Source organism: Epinephelus lanceolatus, chromosome 9, assembly GCF_041903045.1.
Source record: "Epinephelus lanceolatus isolate andai-2023 chromosome 9, ASM4190304v1, whole genome shotgun sequence".
Taxonomy (NCBI): Eukaryota; Metazoa; Chordata; class Actinopteri; order Perciformes; family Serranidae; genus Epinephelus; species Epinephelus lanceolatus.
In genome coordinates this window covers 3,709,836-3,735,780 of record NC_135742.1, presented here as the reverse complement: position 1 = coordinate 3,735,780, position 25,945 = coordinate 3,709,836, and the positions used below count along the sequence as shown (strand labels likewise).

The 25,945-nt window shown below is 39.5% G+C and overlaps 2 protein-coding genes and 1 pseudogene across 3 annotated transcripts; all 3 read right to left on the bottom strand.

The window, feature by feature from the left end:
* Window positions 1-1,554: 1,554 nt before the first annotated feature.
* LOC117252547 (natterin-3 pseudogene) lies at window positions 1,555-6,580 on the bottom strand (annotated as a pseudogene).
* A 7,533-nt stretch (window positions 6,581-14,113) lies between these two features.
* LOC117253120 (natterin-3-like) lies at window positions 14,114-17,788 on the bottom strand. 2 transcript variants are annotated; one of them, XM_078171179.1, is made up of 3 exons: window positions 17,514-17,563; window positions 17,253-17,352; window positions 14,114-15,781 (listed from the first exon to the last, which is right to left on the bottom strand). In XM_078171179.1, exon 3 carries the CDS (start codon window positions 15,659-15,661, stop codon window positions 14,696-14,698), a length of 966 nt encoding a protein of 321 aa, XP_078027305.1. In that variant the 5' UTR covers window positions 15,662-15,781; window positions 17,253-17,352; window positions 17,514-17,563; the 3' UTR covers window positions 14,114-14,695. The 2 variants fall into 2 exon arrangements, with proteins under 2 accessions (XP_078027305.1, XP_033476370.2); XM_033620479.2 differs by lacking the exon at window positions 17,514-17,563 and adding an exon at window positions 17,667-17,788 and having other exon boundaries at window positions 15,669-15,781; window positions 17,259-17,352.
* A 3,648-nt stretch (window positions 17,789-21,436) lies between these two features.
* On the bottom strand, window positions 21,437-25,483 carry LOC117253166 (natterin-3-like). The gene is made up of 3 exons (XM_033620543.2): window positions 25,334-25,483; window positions 24,842-24,935; window positions 21,437-23,071 (listed from the first exon to the last, which is right to left on the bottom strand). Exons 1-3 carry the CDS (start codon window positions 25,334-25,336, stop codon window positions 21,969-21,971), a joined length of 1,200 nt encoding a protein of 399 aa, XP_033476434.2. The 5' UTR covers window positions 25,337-25,483; the 3' UTR covers window positions 21,437-21,968.
* Between the last annotated feature and the right edge of the window lie 462 nt (window positions 25,484-25,945).

The following is a 25,945-nucleotide window of genomic DNA, read 5'->3' as shown; positions in this document are numbered from 1 at the left end:
ATCCCATCCGGTTTGCGTTTAGTTGGACGATCATTTATTTTTCAACAGGACAATGACCCCAAACACACCTCCAGGCTGTGTAAGGGCTATTTGACCAAGAAGGAGAGTGATGGAGTGCTGCGGCAGATGACCTGGCCTCCACAGTCACCGGACCTGAACCCAATCGAGATGGTTTGGGGTGAGCTGGACCGCAGAGTGAAGGCAAAGGGGCCAACAAGTGCTAAACACCTCTGGGAACTCCTTCAAGACTGTTGGAAAACCATTTCAGGTGACTACCTCTTGAAGCTCATGGAGAGAATGCCAAGAGTGTGCAAAGCAGTAATCAGAGCAAAGGGTGGCTATTTTGAAGAAACTAGAATATAAAACATGTTTTCAGTTATTTCACCTTTTTTTGTTAAGTACATAACTCCACATGTGTTCATTCATAGTTTTGATGCCTTCAGTGAGAATCTACAATGTAAATAGTCATGAAAATAAAGAAAACGCATTGAATGAGAAGGTGTGTCCAAACTTTTGGCCTGTACTGTACATCCCACAGATGGACGTGTTAGACTGTTGTTTGCATGATGCGGTTTTAACAGATATAAAAGGCATAGTAGCCAAAGTGTGCTTTCTTTTTGCAGGAAAAATCTAGCTTCTGTCTTCCCTCTCATCAAGTCATGATCGTACGTTGCCTTGCCTTACATGTTGTGCAAACTTTGTTGTAATTACATCGGTATTTCCTGGTAATGTTGCATCATTTGTGTAATTCTGTATATAATCAATCTAAAATAAAAACCATAAAAGCTAGAACATTCTTTTTTGCAGCAGCAGCAGAACACCAAGGTTTTGGTCCTCTCTATCATTATGGCATTACCTTTCATCTCACCTTACATGTGGTGCAAATGTAGTATTTTGCAGTAATTTCCCCAGGGATTTCTCCGTCATGGCCGTAGGAAATGCTATTTGCATAAAACCATAAGTTAAAATATTCATTCTTTTTTCCAGAAGCAAGATAAGACTTCTTCGTTCTGTGTCATCAAGTTGTACACTCATAATGGCGTCATTGCGCTACATGGCATGTGATGCAAAACCACACTAAAAATGTATGGTGGCACCAGAGGAATGAACAATAAATCTGTCATAAGGGCTTTGCACTGTGGTCATAAAAATGAGTATGTCTCAAAAACTAAAAAAATGTACATAGTACAAATGACTTATGAGTGTGAAGAATTCTTGATGTGTTAACTTTTAAAAACTATTTAGGAACAATATGGTTATAAAATCTGCTGAAAAAAAAAACTCAAATGACACAATTTCAACACATAAATCTGTAGTATTATTATTGTTAATTGACTGAGATAACCCTTTAGCATAGGTTGTACAGATTTTTAGTATATGAAGCATTTGAAGATACTGTAATGGCATTACAATAAGCAAAAGTAGCAATGCAGGCACTGGCTGACCAGTTGTACTGCAGAGCTCAAAGAGTTCATTATCAGAGATACTAATTTTCAATTATGTCTCAGAAAGTGTAATTACACTGGGTTTATTGTAAATACGCCAAGAGATCAGTTTTAGAAGGTAAGCTCTTTATATTCACATGAACAACATGTAGACCTTTTGCAGTGTTAATTATACAGAGGCAGCAATAAGGAAACAAAATATTTACTTTGGTACATCAACAGGTGATTAGGTATGCACACAGACGTTATAACAAATTAGCTGAACAAAAACAAAGGCAAAGCAGGTTTAGCAGGATGCAGTGTGATGGCATGGTAAATGTAAATTACCCTGAATAATTGGTAATAATATATACTGTGTCACATGTAAAAATTAGCCCTCAGAGGTCATGATCACCCAAAGGCCCATAGTACGAAAAACCACAATGAAGACAGAAATATTATGTAGATTAAGAGGAAAAAGACAAATATAGATATATAATCAGTCACTTCCCATCAAATAGGCTAAGCCTTCTAAAATGTAATCAAGGATATCATCTGTCAATCACAAACACATACTGTAAGATAAAGATGAACAACACAAATAAAACCAAAACATCTCAATCGCCCCCTGATGGCTGGCTGCAGTATTGTTTATATACCCCGCCCCCTCCATGTTAGCAGATGGAACATGGGTCAAACTAAAAGATCAAAGTCAATCAATCAATCAATCAATCAATCAATCAATCAATTTTATTTATAAAGCCCAAATCACAATTTGCCTCACAGGGCTTTACAGCATACGACATCCCTCTGTCCTTATGACCCTCGCAGCGGATAAGGAAAAACTCCCCAAAAAAACCCCTTTAACGGGGACATGTCAAAGTACATGTCAAATACATTTTAGGTAGTTCTTGTTGCTCAGATGTTTGTTCAAGTGTTCATTTTTCGAAGAAGTTTGGTTTTAATTGGTTATTTGATGTTAAAAAAATGGGGACTGAGGTCATGATTGCTAATTGGGATGTTGAGACGGGTGTATGGCTGGGAACTCAACACCACGGAGATCGCAACTGTGCAGACTCTGGGTCCAAATGACATCAGCAGCATAATAATATCTGGAGGATTTTAGCTTCATTTTTCTATTGTGGAGGTAAGTTGAGATGTTTTGTCCATCCTTATATCCACTCCATGGATGCTTTGTGGTATGATTTGCAGCAAACAGAAAGTGAATTAACATGGCATGGCTTGGTTTAACAACATGCCGCAGTTGCGACAAAGTTCCTTCTCAAAAGCCTGATGCAGGTTCCAGCAAATCGAAGGTATGCCATACCATCATAACAAATTAATGATAGAAACAAGACAAACAGTACTTAGGGAGGAAGAAAGAAGTTTTATCACCCGTGGAATAATGGAGATTTCATGTCACGAGGAAATACCTCAGCATTATCAGGGCAGAGAACTTACAGCATGGCAGAGTAGAGTACACAGTAACTTAAGTTGCAGAGCTTCTTTTTTATGGGATCGAACAGTCGATGTTTCTTAGGTAACCCTGCACTGAAAATCTGAAAAAAAAAAACAAAAACAAAAAAAAAAAATAAAAAACGTGCACACCTTTGAAGATGAGTTCCTTTTATTTTAGTAGGGTTGAAGGATCCTCATTTTATTCTGGATCTTGATGAAGTTGAACAGGATTGGCCTTTGACTGGCTACATAATCTTGTCTACGTGCAGTGGAAGAATGGTGAGCCAGCTTGATGATTTCCAAAGTTAGGAGGTTCTCTTTACCAAGAAAAAGTGGTATCAGCTGGTTTGTAACACCAAGAATATCCTGGCCCTCAGCTTGTTCAGAAACATGCAGGAAGCAAGGATTATAGGGCAGACTTCAATTCTTCTTCAACCTTTTCCTTCAGGCAGGAGTTTTCTTTCTTCAGGGTTCTGACACGTTTTTGCAAATCTGATATTAGAGCTGACGCAGAGAGCAAGTTTTGGGGCTTGATCACAAAGTGTGGACTGTGATTTGTGAACTGAATTTAAGTTCCTTTAATTAAGATCCATTTTTGAGTCAAAGTGGGAAGGCATATCAGACTTCAATTTGCTGTGTGGAGTTCCAGATAGTTTGATTAGAGACCAGAACTTGGTCCACGGCAAAGGACGAGACTTTTGTCAACAACTTTTTACTACAACTTTTGTTGTGCAGGTCAGGTCTGTAGATTCTTGTTTAACAGTGTAACAATTGGAGATGACCAATTCAAAAGATTAATTCTTAAAGGCAACTCAAAGTAATTCATGGTGAAAACTGAGGCCACAGCAAACGCTCACAGAAACACCACTGCGGCCATCTTAGCTGGGTCATTTTTAGCTTTTCATTACAATATTCCATGTGTCCAACATACAATATGCCAGGTACAATATCTCAATATACCTTCTTTGTTATTCGTTCATTGACAGGGACTTTAGGGTAGAGGTTCACAGGGATCCACCACACCACAGACCTTTCCAATTTGGACACTTTTATAGGTCCCAGAGATGGACGTCCATGAGGTCTCACCGTTTCTGTAGGTGCGGCAGATGCGTGCCGTGTAAGGGATGGCTGCACCGTACTTATATCCCACCATTCTGACAGTGCTCTGGTGCTTTGGTGGGACAGTCTGCTGAATAGAGACAGTGTGGTCAGTTGCCTCCACATAAGTGGTCCCCTTGGTGAACTGATAGGTTGTCGATGCACTAAACTCGATTTCTGTAGAGCCAATTAGGGGGATTCCAGCAGTGATGGTAGCCCGGACTCCTGCTGTGAGGGAAAAGCTGTGGTCCCACTTTTTCTCAACTTGAAATTTCTTCGATAGGGTAACTGTCTGTGTTACTGACCGGCTGTCACGGTTGGAGATGACAGATGTGCGCATGTTCTCTGGAGGATACTTAATGATATCAACATCATCAGTTTTATACTTGACATCAGTTATGTGCTCGCTTACTACTTCATTGTTATAGGTCAGGACCTTGTAAGTCTTGTACCAATACTCATAACCTTCCCAGGGAAGGAAGAAGGCCTTATGTTTAACATGTACCTTCCCGAGACCATACATGTTCTTCGCAACATATATGTCTTCGGGTCCGGTCTTAACTGAATTCTGAGGGACTGAACCGTAGGAGCCATCCTTCCATTCCAGAAACTCAAAGTTGTCTTTGTTCACCAGGATCTCAAATGGGGAGCCTTGATGCTCTTTTTCTCCATAGGGGTAGAGGCAGTAAGGACCCTTGTCAGGGTTGTAGAAGCCAGCGGTGCACTTATATTTGGCAACATAGTCGGTGCGTCCAACATATCCGTTGTAGATTGAAACTGCTCCTTTGGGAATAGTGCCGTCAAAAGTCTGCCACTCCAGGTTGGTTTGATCAACCTTGGAGGAAGACTGGTTCAGGTTGTTCTGAATCCCCCTGAGAACAACGGCTGTCGTGGCAGTAATAAGTTGATCTGTCGGTTCTATCACAGTAAAATTAGGAACCTTGTCCTCAAGATCTGGGTTCAATGACAGGACTGTATAAAAGAAAGAAAAAAGGCACAGAAGGGAACAATGTTTAGGAATAAACCAGATGACATTTCAGTACTTCAAATGCTTTTTAGGCTAAATTTGAAATAATTGTTTTATAGGGCAAAACAAAAACTGGAAAAAAGGACAAAAAGCAATGCACCCAACTTCGTACATATCCCACACATTTTGAAAGGCTGCGATCACGTGACCAATGCACTGACGGCAGTAGACAATGAAGCAGTCCCAAGCACTTGTAAGATGGCAGCTTGGGGTGGTGGATGAAAAAAAACAAACGGACTTTCGCTCAGGATTTTACCCTGGAGTTGCATGTTCAGACCCCTGTGAATTATTACTAGTTATTTTAAGATACATCCTCACCATGTCTCTTTTCCTAAACCTAACCTCATTTCTTTTCCTAAACCTAACCAGAGTAAATTTTATTGCCTAAACCTACCGCTAACTTTACGTAAATGATGTAACTGTACCTTAAGAACGTAACGCCAGTAATTGGGTGCAAATTCGTAGGATATCCTGTGAACTGTTCTATGAGAATATGTTGGTTTCTGTCTTGATTGAGCTCCGTATTTCTCGTGTTTAAGCACAGTGCAAACACTTTTTCCAGCCTTTCCATAACCAAAAATCACAATCACAAATGAACTTGATTGCATGTTTAACTGCTGTAAAATAAGTTGCAATGGTTAGCATGCCAAGCTAACTAATAGTGTTACTTAAGGGCATATCATTAGCTAGTCTCGCTCACTAGACCTTTCTCAAGAAAAGAAAGGTCTGGCTACACCGACTCTCACTTTAAGATTGGAGAAAAAAATGCCCCGGCTGCTTGTATTTCTTTCAACCAATCACAATCGTTCTGGGCGGTTTTGGTGTAACACGCCCACAAAAATATTGTCTACAGGACGCGAACCATGGCAGAAAAATGTAAAGGACGTGTTGAAAACGGTTGAAAACTGCTACACAACCGGAGGTGGTAGGGCGGGACTTCAGCGGGTGGCTCGTTCCGCCCAATGAGAGGCTGATCTATGCAGCAAACTTCCGCCCACTCAGACTAATCATTAACTGACTTGTGGAGTTACAAGTAACCTAAAAAAGATCCCATTCATGACAATTTTGATTTTGGGGATGTTCACACTCCAGCAACCCATCCAACATTACACAAGAAAGCTTTATGTTGGCCAAACACATTAGTTAGTCCTAATCTAACAGAAGAAGTTAACATTTTTTCAAGTCTCTAAACAGTCTCAGTCAACATCTCTACAGTTTGGTAGAGATTGGTTGAAGAATAGTTAAAAAAAAAAAAAAGACCTATATTTCCCCTGAATGGTATGTTTTCTAAATTTTACATTCTTCAGTGGTAAAGCAGATGAATAGTACCCCATGTTCTGTTTGTGATGCCAAAATTTACCGTCACTGTTGTGGCTTCATAGAATTTCTTTTGTCCCTCTATTTTCAAACTCTTTTTTTATTTGCTGTCTGCAAGCTATTTCTATCCTTATCCAAGCGTTGGTTTACCTGGTTCGTCGTCCTCCTTCTCACAGCTGTTGAGGCTATCTGAGGATGGAGCGTGCAGGGCCATCAGCAGCAACACTGATGGAACACAGAAAAACATCACAGTCATTTAGCCTTTCACCAGTTTGTCACAATAAACCAACTGTAAAATCCAGCCTTGGTGAAAACAAAAAACTGCTCATGTTGGGGCTTACATTGTGTTGTTTACCTTATTGTTGTTTTATTAATATATAAGTACTAGTCCATAGCCATTGGTAGCTTTGTCACCTTCTACCTATGCCAGTCCTCAATGCCTATGTGCAGTTTAAATACATAAATTGACCACGTCAGTGAGGAGAAAAACGTGGGACAGACAGAATGACTGACTGACAGAATGACACACTGACATTTTCTGTGATTATGTACAGCATACCATACCATGACTTAGTCATACCAAACATTAGAAAACACCAACATTGGTCCACAGGGGGAGCCACAGCGATCGGTCGCATTTTAGCCATTTTGAAGCATTTTTCTGTTGTTATAGCGCCACCCAGTTGCCAATTAGAGTTAAATTTCTCCAGTCACCTTGAGGCGTCCTGTTCTACATATCTACCAAGTTTAGCAAAAATCCATATGGCGGTTAGGCCTAGATAAGAAATGAGCTCTCTAGCGCCCCCATTTTGTTTGATGGGGTCAATAATGGAGGGGTCCCCTCAGATTATGTGTGGTCATATGCCTACAAAGTTGCGTGGTGATGGGTGAAACCCTTGAGATGTTATACACCTTTATGTGATGAGCCATGCCCTCTGCAATATTCATTGCCTTATAGAAGCTCAGTTTTAGTAAGTTTTCCAACTTTTGCCAAGAGGGAACTTTAGATATTGGTCCCTAGATTATGTTCACCCAGTTTCATGCAGATCGCTCAAACTTCCTAGGAAGAGATCCATTTGAAGTGTTTTTCAAAAAATTCAAAATGGCCGAAAATCTATATAAGCGGAAGTTATGGGTTCTTGAGGCAAATGTGTTCCTCATGAGGAGAGGCATCTCTGTGCAAAGTTTCATGTCTCTACGACATACGGGGCATGAGATATGCCCATTCAAAGTTTGACATTTCAGTCGGTTGCTATAGCGCCCCCCTTTGGCCAATTGATGTAATATTGCTTCATTGGCATCCTCCCATGACCCTCTACCACTGTGCCAAATTTCACATGGATTGACCAAGTCAGTGAGGAGAAAAACGTGGAACAGACCTTTACTCCACACACCAGCCTGTCCAGGATCACTAAACTTGGATACATCTCGCAGCTACATTGCTTATTTATGTTCTATGCACATGGTCACACTGTTTGTCATGTTATTTTACCAGTGATATCAATAACAATAATAATAATAATTTTTTAAAACTAGAAATGCAGCCTTGCAGTTGTATACCTTCACAAACCACTCAAGTTTCTGATGGTTTCCATCCATGTCTGTGAAAACATGGATGCTTCACACAAATCTGTGTGTCTAGTCGATACAGAAACTTCATTAAGCATAAGTAACTATACAAAATAGATAAAGTAAAAGTTTTGAAGTTTTGAGAGAAAATCTGCTATCACTATTGGTGTGTGCTGGCGTGTTTTATTTTTTTTATTTTATTTTTTTATTTTATTTAACCTTTATTTAGCCAGGTTAGTCCCGTTGAGATTAAGAATCTCTTTTTCAAGGGAGACCTGGCCAAGACGGTCAGCAGCAAAAACACAAAGTTGCAGACAGAGACATACAGGGAGAACAAGTACAATTCACAAGCACTAAAATTTGCATAAAGAAAAACTACCAGTAAATCAAAACGAGTGTTTCTGGGAGTAATTTGTACAAACAGTCAAGCTAAAAACCGACATCCCATAGAAACTGCTTCCAAGTCCTTCAATTTAGATTTAAAAACGTAACAACACGAGCTCCTTCAGTTTTAAATCATTCTGCAACAAATTCCAGGCTGAGGGTGCAGAATACCCAAAAGCCCTTTTCCCAATTTCAGTCCGAACATTTGGGACAGAGAGCATAAAGAGGTCCTGAGAACGCAGTGAATACTGCCCGGTGTTTTTTTGCGTGATGAAAACACACAGGTAATATGGAAGCAGACCAAGAATTGCCTTATATATAAAAAGGTGTACCAATGTAGGAGCCTACGGACTCAAACACAGTAAAAAGCAGGCAGACAGGATCAGTTCAGTGGATTTATGAAAACTGCAAAAAACTTACAGTCACAAGGTTCAAAGTCCAGAGATCAGGCCGAGGGTCAGGCAGGTAGGTAGCAGGTGGCAGAGACCCAGGGAATGGATAAGAGACAAGTTAGAGATGTTAGAGCTGAGGCATGAGACATAAGGCAACTATGCCAAACTGTCTGTGACTGGAGAGAAGAGGCAGATATAAGTACAGCAGGGCTGATAAAGAACTGAGATGCAGGTGGAGAGATGGGCAGGGAAGATCAACGCAGTGTTGTCCCTCCAGTTTCCCCTGTTCTACCTGTGAGTGGCATTCATTCATGTTTCCTGATGGTGTTATCGTTTGTGATCTGTGAAGGACAACAGAAGATTTTAGACACCAGGGAGTATCAGACAGGCACTAAACCTGTAATTGTTTCTTTCCTCGCTGTTAAACTTTCTCCCTCCTCTCCGAGGATTATTCATTTACCTGAAGTGTCTTGAAACGAATTTCACTGCTGATTGTTTTCTTGATAGACTGATTATTTATTTGGCTACTTTTTGTCCGACAATTGAGAGCGGTGACGCACGGTCCGTGTGGATGAACTTGTATGAACCTGAGTTGATTAATGAAGTAACTTGAAGTCAGAAAGAAGGAAAACTGTTTTACTACTACTACTACTACTACTACTACTACTACTACTACTACTACTACTACTACTACTACTACTACTACTACTACTACTACTACTACTACTACTACTACTACTACTACTACTACTACTACTACTAAAGAATTAAAATTTGTTTATTTGGGTGTTTTAGCTCTTTTCTCTGGAGCGGAAACTGATGCGAGCTCATTAATCAATGAGGCGGAAAACAACATGATTCAATGATTAGTTGGCTAAAGGTAAAATCTGTCAAATCAGATTCGACTATGAAAATTCTTAGTCAGGGACACCCCTACTCTGCAGTCACAATTTGGTTTTCTGTCATTTATTATTCATGAAAGTGCATGCAAAGTCAGGCAGTTACTTTTAACCCATGTTACCCAAATGTAACTTGTCCATGGTTTGCAGAAACGTACAATGCCAACGTTTTTTCAGGTGATTGGGTTGCTTTTGACGCAGTTTGGACAATCTCTTTTCTACCACAAATTATACTGGTGTTCCACACTTAAACAGCTCTCTATGAACGGAGTAGAGCAGAGAGGTGGAGGTGCTGATGAGGACACAGCATCTCTACGTCCAGCAGTTATTCTACACCAGGTACCTACTTGGTAGGGAAAAGAAAACTCATTAAAAATATCCTTTAGTGTAGTTTTCAGTGTTGGTGTTGTAACTTTGCACTTTTTAATAGATCACTTCAACCAAATCAGACTTAACATGTTTTGTCTTTTGCCAATACGGGTTACCAGGGAATGTGGTTATCGGGTTTAAATCAACATTCTTGGCAGGTAATCACCTTTAATCTCAACATCTGTTCTCACGCCACTGGAGCGGTTATTATTTACTGTTCAATATCAGGGCAAAGGCGACGTGACGGTATGTACAGTGTGTAACAACTCAGCCATGAAGACATTTGGAAAACCCCAGCTGTCTTTTTAAAGACACAGTGAAATGAAAATGTGTGCTGTGCTTTAATCTTGTTGTTCAGCTTTCTTAGTTCATGCCAGCATGGAAAGAATCATTTTTGAGCAATTTCACATCAAATCCTTCTCTTCCAGTAAAAATATATTTATTACTTTTGGAACGAGATCCCACTCTACATTAGAGCAATAAGCTCTATTACACATTTCAAACACACATATAAACACTACCTGCACCACTGATTCAAATCCCATTTTACTCACTCCACTTCAGTCCTCTACTCTGCATTGTCTATGTAGCCGCCTACATTTTGTTGTTTTGCCTCTGTTGATCGTTTTTGTTAATATCCTGTACTGTAATGTGCTTTTGTTGCAGAACAGGAACCTGCTGAAAACCAGTTTTTAACTGAGTCAGGCCAGTTTAAACTGTAACACACACTGTTACTTTTAATTCCTTTCCTGTATAAATAAATTAAATGAAACAAATGTATGAAATATGTCCACTCTTATTTAAACATGGATTAATCAGTTAAAAAAACAGTACTCTTTTTACTGGGATAAATCACCGTGGCAACTTGTGCTGAACAGCTAACCATCATTTCATTGTGCTTGTTTTATACTGATATTATCCAACAGCAGATAGTGATCAAGGCACTACAGCCTTGTAGGTTACTTCCTGTACTTACATAACATGAGAACAAGTCCTCCTACTGCTTTGAATTATGTTTTCACATTTATCTTTAATTTGCTCCCATGTGCGTTTCACACTGTCTGGGTTAGAACTGAAAGAATGAGGTTCAACTTGTCATATACACCATCTAAGCATACACTAATGTAATTGCAGACAGATCTACTCATGTCACATTTGAGGTAATGATATTGTATAGTACACAATATACATAAGTCATAAGATATATAAACCCATTAACTTCACACGTTCACACAGTCAGCGATTTTTTGCCAGCCGCCTTTCTGACTTTTGGCAGCCGCTACTGTGTTGCCTTTGGCTTGAATTAAATGCTTATATTCTTTATATTTGTTGAGGATGATCGTCTGTCGCTTATAACTAGATTGGGAAAGGTATTGCATTTTATGACGGTCTGCCTGATGTTTGTGCAGTGTCTTCACCCTTTTAATTTAGTGCTGTGTATATATTCAGTCTTCTATTTGTTATATATTGTTTTCTCTATTGTTTAGTTGTTTTTGTCTGCACATGGTTCTTGTGGAGTGTCTCTAAAGCACTATTCGGATGGGATTAGTTTTACATGGGCACGTGGGGTAATGTCACTTTACCACAGGACGTCAGTAATATTAATGGCCGATTCGCACGGGATAAGAAATATCAGTAAAACTACCACAAGTGGGAGGGGTAAATCCATTCACGCACCGCCGTGCCCTCCTGCCATCATGAGCGTATGATAGGACTGTTAAAAGCACCATGAAATTGAGTTCGAATATTTTCGAATTAATTTAGTAGAGTTCGATGATGATGATGATGATGATGATGATGATGATGATGATGATGATGATGATGATGATGATGATTTATTATTATTATTATTATTATTATCATCATTATCAAAAAAAAAAAACCAAAAAATAAGATGCTTATTGCTGACGCAATATGAACGTGACACTCGGATGAAAACACCCGTTCTGACCTCACTGAAGTGCCAGGTATGATCAACTTCTGTCTCGCTATCTGAGCAATGTTTGGATACTTCAGTGCGTAGTTTTCCACCACAAGAGTGGATCCTGGCCGGCTCGTAGTGGTGTCTCATTCTGGTAACGTTTCATCTCTTCTTCAAAAAGGGTAGGCAGGGAGGTAGCAGGTGCAACACTCTCCCTGTATGTCTCCTCGAACAGGTCACACATCGCGGACAGCGCAGTGGGTGGTGTTGGTGCAGCGGGCTCCTCCGTCGGCGCCTCTCCCTCCCGCTGCGTCCCTCTCTGGCCCGGCTCGTGCGCGAGCCACCTCCGCCCAAACGGGATTTTCCGTGATATACAACATTATTGATAATATTAATTAATTAATTATTAATGATATTCGAATGATCAAATTTAGATTCGAACTTATAAAAAAATAAATATATTTGAATATATTTCTAACTTCGATTTTTTTTTTGACAGCCCTAACACACATGTTTACTGCTGGTCTATTCGCCTGGGATTAGTATTACCTGAGGTAATTGTCCTGGACCCTTTTACAGAAGGTAAAAGTCGCGGTAATCTTTACTGACATCGTGCGGTAATGATTACTGACATGGCACATTCGGACGGGACTAAAATCTCTGGTAATTATTACTTTACCCCTCGTCCCTATGTAAAACTAATCCTGTCCGAAAAGGGCTTAAGGTTTCCTACTCACTCTGCTTTTGAACTACATCTACCATTTGAGCAGGAGTGGTGCAGCACAGGTGTTACTGATTGCTTTGATGAATCACATAAATACTGTTCATTGTGCTCATGTGCTGATTGTTGACCAAAAGCTTGTTCATTAAAGATACTTGCATTGATCCAAGTGTGCAGGTACACAACCTTATTTCTGTTACAATCAACAAGATGAACCCAAATGCAGAACACACACTCAGAGAGTGGGGAAAAATATGGGGCTTTACTGCCAGGATAATGAACGTGGCTGTAGGGGAAAATCCAGGGTGAGGGGAGTGGGTGGATGGCAGGGAAACAAAACAAGGTTGGAGGGGTTTGGCTGGCTGGGAGCGTGGTACAAGGACGAACAGGCAGGCAGGCTCGCAGGTAGGACAGAGGAAAACACAAGCAAAACTCTAAGTTGAATTCACAATTCAGCAGCAGCCTGAAGCATGACTGCACCACAGCGATCTGGCTGGGACTGGAGAGGAGAGCCAGTGTTTTATACTGCAGGGCTGATTACTGGATGATTCTCAGGTGAGCAGCAGAGAGCAGGTGAGTTGAATGAATGTAATCAGGAACCTAGGACAGTGTGGAAGTTTTTACACACACAGGGTGTTTTCACATTGTCATTTTAAAACAAACTCCAAACTCAGTCCTTTTAGGGTGTTATCATACACCTTTTTAGCTCTCCATGCGGAGTCAGAGCAGTGACTCAACATTTTTTGTGCATATGTGAACACTCCAATAGAAATCTGACCCCTATGAAGTGAACTGTACTCAGACCACCTCCAGAGGTGATCCGTGACCACACGTGATCATCCAACTAATGTTTTTTTTTGTTTTGTTTTTTTTTTTAAATCCCTTCAACCAAGTCAAACTAAACTTGTTTTGCCACTTGCTCCTGCAGCTTACCAGGGAATCTGGTTATCTGGTTTGAAACAACATTCTTAACGAGTAATCACTCTTCATCTTGACGTCTGTTCTCATGCCACTGGAGCAGTTATTGTTTAGTGTTTAATATCAGAGCCAAGATAACGTGAAGACATGTACAGTGTTTGTTCTAGGTTAAAACAGACCAAACAGTTCTGTACACTAGACACAGCATGGCGCAGAGGCTCAGGACAAACTCTGTCATTAACTGGTTGTCCATGAAGGTGGAGCAGAGAGACATGATGCTGCTCAGGAAGGTTAGTTTGTGAGCGTTAACTGACTGTGACAAGGGAGGTTCAAGATGGAGGGGCAGGGGCTCAACTCACATCAAGTTGTTGGACATACAACACTCTTTTAATTGAGAATTGATGACATGAGCTAAAAAAAAAAACATCTGAACAAAAAGGGTACTTATCTAGTCTGGTGCCAAAAGGGTAGGTGCTTACTGTACACATGATTTGTTTAGCTGAGTTTATTCGGATACCCATTAGCTTCAGTATCAACTTTACATTGTGGTGATGTACCATTAACCTACAATTTATATCATAACATTAGAGAATAAACAGGACAAGACAAAACGCACTTACACAAGATAAGGGGAGTTTATTTATTTGCCACGTACAAAACAAACTCAATAATGACAATTCAATAATGAGGGAATTTAAAATGTCCTGTTACACTCCAGTGTCACCAGCACATTGCAAATCATAATGTGTTCTGTATCATTCCAGTATTCAGTGTTTCTAGTCAACAAACTCAGACAGACCCTCCACAACCACATGAACCATCAACATAATCAACAAAATTTATCCAAACTAGTCATGGAAAGGATTGTATCGTCTGCATAAAAAATGATATTTCAAGTCCTGGAATGGTCGTTTAACACAGCAATAGAGGCTGAGATTTTCATTAACCAACTAATTTATCCTTCACTTCTGGTGAGTGCATGTAACTAATCAGCCAGCAGAGATATGTAGATTTGGTGAATTGGTTTGAAAAGAAACATCAACATTAGATATAATATATTAATTGCTCTTAATGCAACTACTCCTAAAACCTACCCTGCTGTCCAGCCAATTAGAAGTAGAATTAGTACACTACATTTATCATCAACATTTACATTGAATATGTCAGAGAAGATATCTTAAGATGTCTCTTCTGTTTCTTATTCAGAGCAGGGCTGAGCATTGGGTACAGGTTCACAGCGATCCACAACAGACTGGACTCTTCCTACGTTGACACCGTGGAACACTCCACTGACATATGCCAGTTTGGTCCTCCCATTGCTGTAGGTGCGGGTAAGATGAGCTGTGAATGGGATGCTTGCCTTGTACTTATGTCCTACCATACTGACACTGCAGGAGTGGTTTGGAGGGACAGTTAGCTCCACAGAGACAGAATGGGTTTTCGAGGTTACCTTGGTGCTTCCACTGGAAAATTGCTCAGTTGTCTCAGCACTGAACCCAATACTTGCGCTGATGAATGGGATTTGGGCAGTGATGGTACTGCTGACACCGATTGTGGTGGCAATGCTGGTGTCCCACCTTTTCTCCTCCTGATATGTTCCTGAGAGCTCAACCGTTTTCACAACTGAGCTACACTCATTGTTTGTTATGTCGGATGTGGTCACAATCTCTGGAGGAAGTGCAACGGTTTCAACATTGGTGTTGTATTCGACATTTGACATGTGCTCACTGCGTACATTTTTGTTGATGATCAGAACTTGGTAGTACTTGTACCAATACTCATCACCCTGCCAGGGAAGAAAGAAGGCCCCATTTGACTGTTGCACCTTCCCAAGACCGTACTTGTTCTTCCCAACATACAGGTCTAGGCCAGAACAGGTCTTGACTGAATTGGGAGGCACATCCCCCCAGGAGTCATCTTGCCAGTATAAATCCTCAATGCCTCCCTTGTTTACCAAGATCTCAAATGGGCGGCCTCGATTCTCTTTCCCTGACAAGGGGTAGTGACAGTACGGACCCATGCTGGGGTTGAAGAAGCCAGAGGAACACCCGTATTTACATACATAGTCGACACGTCCACCAACATATTCGTTGTGAATATAAAAAGCACCAGGTGGGACAGTGCCATACGTGGTCTGCCATTCCAGGCTGGAGCCACCAAACATATAGGAGGATGACTGACCTAGCCTCTTCTCAAATTTAGCAGGAGTCAGAGGAGGCAACACTGACCCATTGGCAGGGATTTGAGGGATCCTGTTCCCTAGATCCCGGGTTCAAAAAGGGAACTGTATAAAGAAAGGGGAAAGAAAAGAACAGTCATTAAATGTTAAATAAAAACAAGGGAAAGCAAGAATCAGGGCAATAAATCAATATGTTTACCTCAAAATAAGAAATAGAAGCAGTGAAAATAAAGTTTAGATAGATAGATAGATAGATAGATAGATAGATAGATAGATAGATGGTTTATATAGATAGATAGGCTTTACTACCTCACTGTATCTATGATCAGTGTTTGATTATTGCATCCAGGCCCGGACTGGCCGTTGGGCATACTGGCAGTTTTCCCAGTGGCTTGCCCCACTAATAGCCCGCATGCTGTAGCTAATAAAAAACCTACTAAAACCTACTAAACTATTCCCTGGGACTGTAGTGAATGCTTCACACTGTGTCAAATGCTCGCAAAGCAGCCAGTCAGGCAACAGAAAGAGGACATTTTAATGCCAGGGTCACACTGGAGGCGAAAGCGGCCAGATGTGTTAACTGTCACACAGCAGTCCATCAGCAGTGGTCTGAACGTTCACACCAGAAGCGCATTTCTCCGCACCAGTCAGGAAGTGGTTCTGATCCTCTGCTCTGTTTAAATCACTTGTCAGCTCAGTTTGTGTCTGCTTGTGTGTCTCTGTGTGTATGTGTTTGCTCTTCTCTCTCCGCTCAGTTTAGACACAACTGATAAATCTATTGAAGGATTTAATTCATATTTGATCATTTATCAAAATCAGATCATTTATATCATATCTAATATAGCTTTTATATCATTCATAACAGATTATTAGTGTGTTTTCCTGCTAGATTCACTTGCAGCTTGTGGAAAAAAACAGACACCGAAACTATCGTATTTCATTTATTTATTTATTTTTGCTATACAGACCAGCTCATCTTGTCTACATAGAAAACTACTGCACACAGACTGGTCAAATCTGGACAACATCAACAGATAGTCCCGAAACACTGTTTAAAACCATATTTCAGATTTGTGAAAGAATTTGTCTGCCAGTATTTTTGTAAAAATAAAAATAAAATAAAAGGCTGATTTCAAAGTTATGTCACCATAGAGACCACCTAAGATCTGGTTTACATCCAAAACTACTATACTACTGCGTCCTTCATGATATGTACTCTTTTATTTGAGGTTCATAACAGTACATTGTTCTAAGGAATTGCTGGCTCATTAGTTTTTGTGATTCACATGCACCGCTACATCATTTGCAAATGCTCATTAAGCCCATATGAGTGCACAGAAATGATTGAAGCTGACCTAGATGAACATATCAACATTTTTTATTTGGCTCCTGGACAGTCAAATGACAGTAATCAACATTAAACTATAGAAGTGAAAATTATGCCTGAGATAGATTTAGAGACATGTCATCAATAAAGAACATGACTTTTAAAAGATATAAATACCACTTTTTAAAAAGGGCATAAAGAAAAAACAAGCAGGATATACATCTATAAGAAAAGGACATTTCTAAAAACCTTTACCTTTTCTGTGCTGTGCGCTCTTCTTCACAATGTCCTGCAGACTGGCTGAGGACAGAGCCAGCAGGGCCGGCAGCAACAACACTGACAGCTTCATCTAGAACACAGCATGAAACTGTTAGTGAACATCAATTGCCAAAGCATAAATTAAAAGTTGAAATATCTTACAAATCTGAACCCTTCCAAACTGTGGAAGTACTCAGTTTTCTTATGAGATAACTACTAACAATGTTTAAATTTCCCAATTACTGATGTCACCTCTTGTATGCATCCAGGATGAATCTTTAGCCAGAACCTTAGCTACTGCTGTGAACATGTTTTGTGAAGTTTGACATTTGTGTGTATTTCAAATTCACGTGTCAATCTTTAAAATCAAGACATATATATAAAAAAAAAATGTAAAGGACTTACCTTTTCAGTGATACATCCACTTTGTCCTGCTCCTGTCGCCTCCATGCTTATATACTGCAGCTGCTTTACTGCTAAATCATAAAACAAATAGTTTCACTTGCACTTGGCTCTGACTGGCTAATTTAATCACATACATGAAGAAGGCAAAGTAGACAATATCAAAGAATCGTCTCTATCACATCTTATTAATCACTCTTTATTGCCTTGACAAACACAGTTATCAGTGTCTTCTATCAACAGGATATCCCCAAAACACGTGCAGTATAAGCACAACATGTTACACATCACAAAATTAAAGAGTATGTTTTCGTGCGTCTTTCAGGTTAAGGGTTACAACAACCTAATTAAAATTTCTGCTGATACAGAATAGGTTTTCGAGGTCACCTTGGTGGTTCCACTGGAAAATTGCTCTGTTGTCTCACTACTAAGCTACTAAGGGTTACAACGACCTAATTTCTGCTGTGAAAAAATCATGGTCATGTACAACATATATATAATATATCCATTGACACTATATTATGTATCAGTTAATATCAATTAAATATTATTTTACTTGGACAGGTGTTAGAAATCAAAGCAATCAACCTGAAGCTGACCCGAGGATGGCCTAAAACCAAAATCGCCTCCGCATTATCAAAAATAAGCAGGCACAAACTACAAAAAAGCCGGACAACAGTTCAAAATAGAAACCATTTTACATTCAAATCAGACAAAGAATTCCCAACATTCCCAAATCTCTTCCTACACAGATAATGTCTCAATCAAAACAAAAGCTCAAATGAGAAAAGAGAAATAATCGCAAACTATAAACTATAAATGTAAAATATGATACTGATATCAAATAGCAGTTTTGGAAAGATACGATAACATATCAAGGGAGTTTGTTTAGTTATTTAATAGATATTAAAACAAAAAACTTGAAAAAAACTTTTTTGCTTTTATTTTGACCTCAGCAAGGAAATAGCTAAAAACGGGCATCATAAATAATAAAATTCAAAGGTTAAAAGGCTTCTGTTGTCTTTTAAGCCTTTATCATTAAGGCCAGGAAAAATAGAGTCTAAAGATTATCAATACAAACCTGTTAACAGAAACAAAGATAAGATGGTGATGTTAACAATAAAAAAGTATAGCTCTGTCCGTCATGTTAATTGTGTTGCATAAATAAAGACCTACAGGAATTACAACACACTGGCCTTTGGTTATCAAACAACTAAAAAATTGTATTAGCAATGCTGGGTTAACAGTAAATTATGACAGGACACAGCAAGCTCAAAATTTGGGCTCAAAAAAATTGATGAAATACAATAACTGTAAAGAATAAGAAAGAGTTTCTCATGTTTATTCAACAGAAATGTCTAACTCCAGTGCTTGCAGACAATGTGTCCCCTTTATGTTTTCCTTTCTGTTTTAGTTTCCTGCCCTTGATCCAATAGGGCAACAAAACACATCATAAGTAATAAAATCCAAAGATAGAAAGGCTTCTGTGAGGGCAAACAAACAAACAACTGGAGTGGACTTTCCTTTCTCAGGTAAAATAATACCAATGGATTATTGACCTATCAAAGAAAACAGAAAGATAAAGAAAATACAGCTACATTTATTGGACCAATAAACAGCCTGTTTTTCACCTAGTTTACAACCTTTGTCAAACTGAAACTGTTCCGTTCTCCGGCTTTCATAAAGATTGGTGGTATCTTGAAAACAGTAACTATCTTTAAAGATAGATTATTTAAAGGAGTCGTCACCCGGAAATCACATTTTTCCTTGTTAATATGTGTATATTGGAGTTGGACCTCAGTTGAAACTTGCCTGAAATTTTGGAGGATGAAAGTGGCTCTGTTTTTTCGTTTGGCCTCTTTGTTCAAACCACAAGGGTGCACACTCAAAAAAGTGCGATTTTGGGTGTGCTCTTACGGTTACGTAACAACAGGAGGCTGTTTGCCTAAGCCCGACCAGCAGTGCAATTGTCAAGTCTCGCCGCTTTGTGTAACAGTTAACGGTATGTTTTACTGTGTACTTGACCCTGAAATGATGGTAGACAGCAGCTAACTACTAATTGGGCTAACGCTAGATGCTAACGTTATTCACAAGGGACTAGTATAACCTGTGGACCTCATGTGATTTAGAAGTGACCCCCACGTCTTTCGTTTTACATCTCCGGGGTGCGTTGTACTGTGGTATGGATGTTTGTAAATGGAGACCATGGCGGGGGACCCCTGCGGAGACCCAGGTTCTCCGGCAGGTTCCGACTCCGGTTCAAACATAAAAGAGCGAATTCCATAAACAGCTGCCCGGTCAGGTTGTTCATTTGGTGCGTGCGCCATGACGAAGGGATTGTTGTTATTTTGGAGTCGGCCAACTCATGGATGTATTGGGCCAGCCCCCATTCTGGCCCTGTCCTTCCTGCAGCCAATCAGTGCGCGCCACATTATCATTATTACAATGAGCGTCCCGACCAGTCAAAATGTCGCATGTACTCTCGCGAGAGAAAGTCGGGGTATGGCGGGGGGGGGGACAAAACAAGCTCAAAGTTTGATTTTGTTTTTGGCAAATTAATTTTAAAAAATAATTTTAAGACAATTAAAGAGAGACGGGATATGTTAAAACACCAGGTGATGACTCCTTTAAAGGGATTTCTTTATCTTTCTTTAAATAATTGCTACATTATGCGCTCAGTGACTATGACAAGAGTGAGTGTCAGCAACAAAATGTTGCTGTTTTTTGCACATACAATCACTTGCACTAGATATGCTCTCTTTATTCCACTGCTCATTTTTATTTACTGCTCATTATTATCCTCTTCTCATTATTAGTATTATTTTTATTATTATTTATTACCATTTCTTGTAATTTTGTACTTTATTTTGCATGCCTAGTTTTTAGGTTTTTAAGTTAAATTTTTGAATCTTTAATCTGACTCTTTCTCCTTGACTGCTGTAACACTGGAATTTCTCAATTGTGGGATCAATAAAGGTGTATCTTATCTTATCTTAAATCCTGACTGGCCACGAGTGCTGCAGTGCTTCACTGCACGCTGTTGGACAAGGAATGGCTGATTCATGAAGTTGTAATGAGTTCTTATCTACACAGTAGGTTACCTCTTCATTTCACTACAAATACCTAAATAAGGTGGCAACAGGCTGGCGGGAGATCACCAGGGAGCTGAAAGTTCCTGGTGAATGACCATCACTAAAACAATTTTCATGCTGTTGGCTAAACTGTATGTTATTTTAAAGAAAAGATGACTCCTGCACTCACTTTTACTCTGCTTTATTTATAAATTACACACACACACATATACATATATATATATATATATATATATATATATATATATATATATATGTACACATATATAAATATATAAAAATATATATATATATATATATATATATATATGTAAACAAAGTGTAGCTTTCCATATTGCTCAATGAATTGGGGCCCTTTCTTCAACCAAATCTTGGAAACATCTGTTTTTATATTTGATCAGGCTAAATTGAGATTGAACAGAAAAAAAAAAAAAAAAAAAAAAGATAGATAGACAGACAGACACCAGGTGATGCTTGAGCACCACCTGGTGTCTTTCTGTGCACATACTGGTGAGGAACGTCTTAAAGGCAGACTGCAATGTTCACATGATTTGTTTAGTTTAGTTTATTAGGATACCCATTAGCTTCAGTACAGACTTTACATTGTGGCGATGCACCTTTTACCTACTAATCCTAACATTAGAGAATAAACAGGACAAGACAAAACACACTTACGCAAGATAAGGGGAGTTTATTTATTTACCACGTACAAAATTAACTCCTGATAATTCAAAAGTGATCTGTTACACTCCAGTGTCACCAGCACATTGCAAATCATAATATGTTCTGTATCATTCCAGTATTCAGTGTTTCTAGTCAACAAACTCAGACAGACTCTCCACAACCACATGAACCATCAACATAATCAACAAAATTTATCCAAACTAGTCATGGAAAGGATTGTATCGTCTGCATAAAAAATGATATTTCAAGTCCTGGAATGGTCGTTTAACACAGCAATAGAGGCTGAGATTTTCATTAACCAACTAATTTATCCTTCACTTCTGGTGAGTGCATGTAACTAATCAGCCAGCAGAGATATGTAGATTTGGTGAATTGGTTTGAAAAGAAACATCAACATTAGATATAATATATTAATTGCTCTTAATGCAACTACTCCTAAAACCTACCCTGCTGTCCAGCCAATTAGAAGTAGAATTAGTACACTACATTTATCATCAACAGTTATATTGAATATGTCAGAACAGATATCTTAAGATGTCTCCTCCATTTCTCTTTCGGGGCTGCAGGGCTGAGCATTGGGTACAGGTTCACAGCGATCCACAACAGACCGGACTTCTCCAACGTTGACACCATAGAACACCCCAGTGACGTCCGCCGATTTGGTTCTCCCATCCCTGTAGGTGCGGGTAAGTCGAGCTGAGAATGGGATGTCTGCTTTGTGCTTAAGTCCCAGCATACTGACACTGCAGGAGTGGTTTGGAGGGACAGTTAGCTCCACAGAGACAGAGCGGGTTTTCGACTCCACCACGGTGCTTCCACTGGAGAATTCCTCTGTTGTCTCAGCGCTGAGCCCAATACTTGCGCTGATGAATGGGATTTGGGCAGTGATGGTACTGCTGACACCGATTGTGGTGGCAATGCTGGTGTCCCACCTTTTCTCCTCCTGATATGTTCCTGAGAGCACAACTGTTTTCACAACTGGGCTGCAAGCATTGTTTGTTATGGTGGACTTGGTCATGACCTCTGGAGGAAGTGCAACAGTTTCAACATTGGTGTTGTATTTGACATTTGACATGTGCTCACTGTGTATATTTTTGTTGATGGTCAGGACCTGGTAGTGCTCGTACCAATACTCTTTACCCTCCCAAGGCAGGTAGAAGCAGCTATGCTCAGCATGTACCTTCCCCAGACCATACACATTCTTTCCTACATATTTGGTCTCAGTTGTAGAATAGCAAGTTCTGGCTGAATTATGGGGCACTGAACCATAGGAATCATCCCTCCACTCCAGGATCTCAAAGTTCTCTCTGTTCACCAGGATTTCAAATGAGGACGTGAGATATTCTAGCCTTGCGTAGGGGTAGCGGCAATAACTACCCATGCCAGGATTGTAGAAGCCAGCCTCACACCCATACTTACAGACATATTCATAGCGACTCGCATAGTCGTTGTAAATATAAACAGCACCGGAGGGGAGAGAGCCACGCCAGGTCTGCCATTCCAGGGTGGAGCCACTAAAGATATAGGAGGATCGACTCAGCCTCTTCTCAGCAGGAGTTAGAAGAGCCAACATTGATCCATTGGCGGTGATTTGAGGAATCTTGTTCCCTAGATCTGGGTCCCGTAAGGGAACTGTATAAAAAGAAAGGTGGAAAACGAACAAACAGTCATATCACATGTATTTATGAAACAACATTTATGAAAGGGAAAAACAAGATCAGGGCAACGAATCCATGTCTTAAAATGTGAAATAAAAGCAGTCATCAAATCACAAACATCAAACAAATTTCAAATCCAACTGGAACCAAATGCATGGACAGATAATACTGGATAGAGTAAAGGGGGGCAAAGATTTTTTTAAAGACCCCTTAAAAACCAAAGGTTTTTCTTGATGTTTTTTTTATTGCTCTTGTGCACAGTATCTAGCAAACAAATGCTTCTGTCCAACCCTAAATCTAAGTATATCATAAATACATTTTATTTTGATTTCTATGATAATAGTGGCATAAAGGCAGAGGCACACTACGAAGGCTTTCTGTGTAGGCCAGAGGAAAGGTAGAGAGGCCCCAGAACAGAGCCATACTGACAAATATAATACTGCTAATGGAAATACAGTTTTCTTTGGCTAAAGTGTTCCTGACTGAAATAAAATAAGTGTTTTACCCAAAAATAAACAACTGCAGTGGAAGTACTTTTTTTCATATATGTATTTTTTTCGGGGGGACATGTCAAATAATTTTTTGAGCACTGGAGTGGGTCTCATGTTTTTTATTTTTCCTTAGGAAAGGGGTATACAACTTTAAATAACTGTATATTGTATTATTTTACTGCCAATTTTTTAAGAATACATGCCTTCCAAACCAGCTGTTTGGAAGGCATGTTTTCTTTAATAAAGATTGTCAAAATTACACCATTTATCATAGCCAGAAACTGTAAAAACAGAAATTACTGTGGATTTTTAAATTTCCGATGGTCTTTGAACACATTATGTAGGATGCGCTTTAAATAGTTTTTCATCAGAATCACTTCAGTCCACACAGGCCACCCCCTTCCTCTGATTAGTAAAGAACAGTCCCTTGCTTGTGTATTTTACTTTCATTCCACTATTAACTTTTAATGTTACTCCACGACATCTGAGTGGTCGGCTGAATATTGTACTTTTGCTACACTTATCTGACAGCTTTAGTTACTTTACAATTTAAGATTTTTGCACACCAAACATGCAAGTAGCTTCTAACTATGTTGTGTTATGTCCTGTAAATTATGGTAAATGTAGCCCAGTTAAATGTTAAGGGATTACTTCTTTTTTTTTTCAATTATGTCTGACTCAAAGGATCTTTAAGCACTGCTTGGATGGAGACATATCATTGCATGCACCGGGACGAAAATTTGTGCTTCCACCTGGGTATCATATTTCCATTGCTGCTGATTGGAGCTGGACCCGATAAATACCAGTAACATTTGTCCTGGGAATGAATGCCAATTGTAACCTTTGCCATTTAATACAAAAGCCAGATGTTAGTGAGTGTTAGTGTTATTTTGTCCAGTGGAACATGGGCTTAAGAGACAAAAAACACTTGTTGCTGCTCATTAAGTCTACAGTTATGAGTAATAATTGGAGGTGACTCAGATGAGTATATCAACATTTTTATCAACTCAGATCTCTCATGTGGGTTTTGGTGGCCGGACAGTGAGAGGACACAATTTATTTATATCTTAGTAAGTAAATCAACCCTTAAACTATGTAAGTGAAAAATATGCTGAAGATAGATATAGAGACATATCATCAACAAACAAGATGACTCTAAAAAGAAATAGGCCTAAATACCACCTTTTTTCTTTCTAAGGCACAAAGAAAAACCAGGTGTCGTGTCTGTAACGAAGGAAATTCTGTCCGTTTACCTTCTGTGGTCTGTGAGCTCTTCTTCAAGATGTCCTGCAGACTGGCAGAGGACAGAGCAAGCAGGGTCTGCAGCAACAACACTGACAGCTTCATCTGGGACATAGCACAAAACTGTTAGCGACCATAAATGTATACCAGTTTTGAAATCGCAAGAAATATTTGCATAAAAGGCAAAACACAAATAAAACGTTTACAAAGAATTATGAGAAAAATAAGGAGTAAAATCTGAAAACTTTCAAATTGTGGAAGCATGCTCTCTTCTTTTATGGGATGACTCCTAAAAATTGTCAAATTTTCTGACTGGCCACGCCCCCTTTTGCTTCCAGGATGATTTTTCAGCCGAAACTTTACCTATTTACGAAACTGTCCACTGCAGCAGTTACAGTACAGTCTAACACACAATCTGTATATGTTGCAAATTCACATGTCAATTTTTAAAACCATAATTTACACATTAAAATTGCGATTGAAATAAAATTAAAAGTTCTTACCATTTCAGTCACACTGTGGATCACTTTGCCAACCTGCTGTCACCTCCAGACTTATATACTGTAGCTGCTTTATCATTGAATCATAAAACACTTGGCTCTGATCTACTTATTTAATCAATGTGACATATGGCTTTCTCAAGTAAGGGATAATTAACCTGAAAACAGAAAGATAAGACAGAAACTATAGATCTTTTTATTGGACCAATAAAGGGCCAATCTGCTTCCTGCTGAGTTGGAAATCAACCCCGGCAGGACACACAGCAAAAACTTGGCCCAAAGAATGTGACTAAGAGCTCAAGTCATCAACCACTTGCCAATCCAATCGAGGATCTATAAGATGTACTGACACCCCAGAGTGGAGTCCAATCCATGATGGGACATCCTTGGGTCATATTTGGCTATGACCTGACAACGCACTGACACAGGACCTCTTGGGGTGTCCTGTGGTGTCTGGCACCGAGGTGTTGGCAGCAGAATATTTGAGTCCTAAAGTTGTAAAGTGGGGTACCAGCAAGTCCCATATGCTCGATTGGACTGGGATCTGGGGATGGAGGGCAGGTCAGTGCCCTCAGCTGTTTGTCATATTCAAGGAGTTCAAGAACATGCATCATA